At 42.0% G+C, this 3,255-nt stretch overlaps 1 protein-coding gene across 4 annotated transcripts in view; it reads right to left on the bottom strand.

Moving 5' to 3' along the window:
- CEP135 (centrosomal protein 135) overlaps positions 1–3,057 on the bottom strand; it is a 34,032-nt gene extending 30,975 nt beyond the window's left edge. For 3 of the 4 annotated variants that reach the window (XM_035326277.1, XM_035326274.1, XM_035326275.1), the window contains exons 1-3: positions 2,974–3,057; positions 1,688–1,809; positions 363–527 (exon numbers count right to left, since the gene is read on the bottom strand). In XM_035326277.1, coding sequence (XP_035182168.1) covers positions 363–475 — 113 coding nt within the window. In that variant the 5' untranslated portion in view covers positions 476–527; positions 1,688–1,809; positions 2,974–3,057. Of the gene's footprint in view, positions 1–362; positions 528–1,687; positions 1,810–2,973 lie in introns of those variants that run through there. The other variant, XM_035326278.1, reaches the window with a different exon arrangement.
- Positions 3,058–3,255: the final 198 nt, after the last annotated feature.

Raw genomic sequence — 3,255 nt, forward strand, 5'->3', positions numbered from 1 at the left:
ATATAAAAAGTAAAGCGATGGAGAAAGCATATCAGGAGTTTACATCTGATAATTCAATAAACTCTATGTATATCATAGCACTTCTACCACAGAAGAAAGTCATAGTCAAGAATAAAAAAGATCAGAAGGTTACTAGCATTTTTATACTGTTGAGATAATTACAGAGATTATCAATAAGTAGCTATAAAAATTTCTGTGAACATCAAATTTGTGGATTTAGTCTAAACCTATCTCCTAGACACTAGAATGAGACAAATAGTCTTTAGACTAAGCATTTTCCCTTGTGTCAAAAATTAAACAATGCCTCCTGTATGATTAAAACTTTATTTTTTTTTTTTTAAAAAAAGTCTCCTTTTGAATACCTAAAAAGCTTTTCCACCAAAGGTAAGCTCTCCAGTCCCAATGGCTGTCGATAGCCCAGCTGATCTAGACGTTTCCTGAGATTAACGAACTTCCTCTCTGCTGCTGTAGTCATTGTAAACACACCTCAAAAGTGGCTTTTCTAACACCCAGGAGAAATAGGACACCTGCAAAACATCATCTGTTACAGCATTTCTTCTTTAAAGCAGGAATAATACAGAAAATAGTAATGGAAAAGTAATTTATTGCATAGGAAATACAGCATATAAGCATGCTCTGAAAATTTAGGTAAACCAAAACAGAATCACCGGGCATATAAAAAGCTTGCATAAGATTTATATCTCTCTTTTAAAATTAATATTTGCCATGCCAATTAGTTATCTCATTCTGAGCATTTCATAACATCTTAAGCGTCCAAACATGTACTTTTCTTCCCAGAACTGGACTCTGGAAAGATCTTTCCATGGGAAGACTAAGAAGTAGATTATGATTTTTTGAATCAGCATGGTATCTTTTACAATCCAAATTAACACATTACCCCCCCAAAACCATATACTACAATTCATGGATCAGAAGGTTGGTTGGTTTTGGTTTTTTGACTGATTAGTTTTTTATTCATTTGTTTATTATAAATATGATCTAAAAGGGGTCTAGATCAACACTATGGCATCTGAATCCATAGGAATTTTTTTGCCATAGGCATTTGAAGAAGGACATCGTTAAATAGCTCTAAATTCAGAGATACAGTAAGAAATGGAAGACTAAAGTTGATACTTCTCAGATACATGAACACATCTCCTCAGTAGTTGGAAACATTAATGATGTCCGTAAAACATTTCCCCTTGTTTCTTCAGAAGGTTCATTATTAGCTTACTCTTCACACAGGTGAACACCTGAGAAGCCAAACTGCCAATTGGAGGAAGCATTATTTGCATTTTGTATAAAGGGGAAAGAAAACTGACTTAAGACATCCTCTTTCACAATTCCCCATTTAAAAAAAGACATTAAACAGATATAAGTGGGTATTTGAATATATAAGTATTAATGAATAACAAAATGAGAAAAATATGCAATTTACTCTCATGTTTGAGGCAGAAAAGTAAAATCTAATTTCATAACAGATTAAATAGGTCTAGGAATAGGACAAAATTTGCCAGGTATGCTCATTGAGCGAGATAAAAATCACCACTTTTAGGAACATCTGTTCCAGGTGCTACTAAACCGAAGTGCTTCATTCAGGACCCTGAGATATAAAGGAGGCAAGAGCTGGGAAAACAACATCTGCATGCTGTACTGGGATGATTAGAGGAGGAAGAGGCACACTTACTTCCACTAAGTGGCAATTGTCAGTGAGAGGTCATTCTTCTAAATGCTCTTCCTTCCCCTTTGGCAGCTGAAGATTAAACTGAAAGCGACGATCTTGGTGTTTCTGCAACAATGTTGAGCATTCTGTGTTGAATTCAGGAAAGCAGGGATTGTTATTGTATTTAGATCTAGTCTCACAAATCCATCTTTCTTACTAGAGAAGCAAGTTGATAACTCTTGAGCGCATCTTTTCCTTTAGAAGAAACTTATCAGTTGAAAAGATCAGTCAAAGTGGTTCATCAGACCTCATTTAATAGCTCATGTTTTGGAAAAAGAAAGGATTTTTCCATTAATCACATTGAGAGAGCTTTACAGAAGAAGCACAACAAAGATGAGGCTTGGTAGCAGAATAGATAATATGGTCATGGAGCCACACAGGAGAAAGACAAGACTACACAGCTGGCAATGGGACACTAAGAAATCAGCATGGGTAAGTTCATATGCTATGAAATTCTTTGTTGTGTCAGAGACACTAACATCAATAATTATGAACTGGAGTTTCTAGTCTCAGCTCTAGGAAATACCAAAATTCGCTTTTCATTCATCAGAACCAAGATGCTAAAGACATTTCTATTGCTAAAGACGTTCACAAGGAAATTTGTTCCTGTCACGTAACTATTTCTTGCATACCTCATTCTGCTATAAAGAGTTGGTTATGTTTTTACCCAAGTAAAAAATGTGCCCAGGGGACCAAGCATAGAATTATAGAATTATTAGGGTTGCAAAGACTTCCAAGATCAATTGGTCCCATCATCACCCCAGTACCACTGTCACCCACTAGCCCACGTCCCTCAGCACCACGTCCAACCTTTCCTTGAACACCCCCAGGGACGGTGACTCCACCACCTCCCTGGGCAACCCACCTCAATGCCTGACTGCTCTTTCTGAGAAGAAATGTCTCCTCATTTCCAACCTGAACCTCCCCTGGCGCAACTTGAGGCCATTCCCTGTAGTCCTATCACTAGTTATCTGTGAGAAGAGGCCGACCCCCAGCTCCCCACACCTTCCTTTCAGGTAGTTGTAGAGAGCAATAAGGTCTCCCTTGGACCTCCTTTTCTCCAGACCAAACACCCCCAGCTCCCTCAGCCGCTCCTCACAGGACTTGTGCTCCAGGCCCTTCACCAGCTTCGTAGCCCTTCTCGGGACACGCTCGAGGGCCTGGATTCTCAATTCAAGAGCTCCCAGCAGCCGCCCCCCAGCGGGAGGAGCCCTCACACCGCCGCCCTGTCACATCCTCCCACCCCGTACCGTTACGGCCGAGCCGCGCCGGGGCAGCTCCCGGTTTGAAAATGGCGCGCGGAGCACCCGCCGCTTCCGCCCCGTCACCGCGGCAACGCGGCACGCGGTCCCGCCCCCGCCGCCGGCCCGGCCAACCGCCGCCCGCCCCGCCCCTTCTCGCGAGACCGGCAGCTCTCGCGCTGTGAGGGGAAGGGGCCCTGCCCTGAGGGGCTGACCCGCCCTGCCCCTTCTACCTCAACGCTCCCAGCCCTAACAACGGAAATGGCTTTTTTAAACAACACACCACATAAA

Source organism: Oxyura jamaicensis, chromosome 4 (assembly GCF_011077185.1).
Source record: "Oxyura jamaicensis isolate SHBP4307 breed ruddy duck chromosome 4, BPBGC_Ojam_1.0, whole genome shotgun sequence".
NCBI classification, from domain to species: Eukaryota; Metazoa; Chordata; class Aves; order Anseriformes; family Anatidae; genus Oxyura; species Oxyura jamaicensis.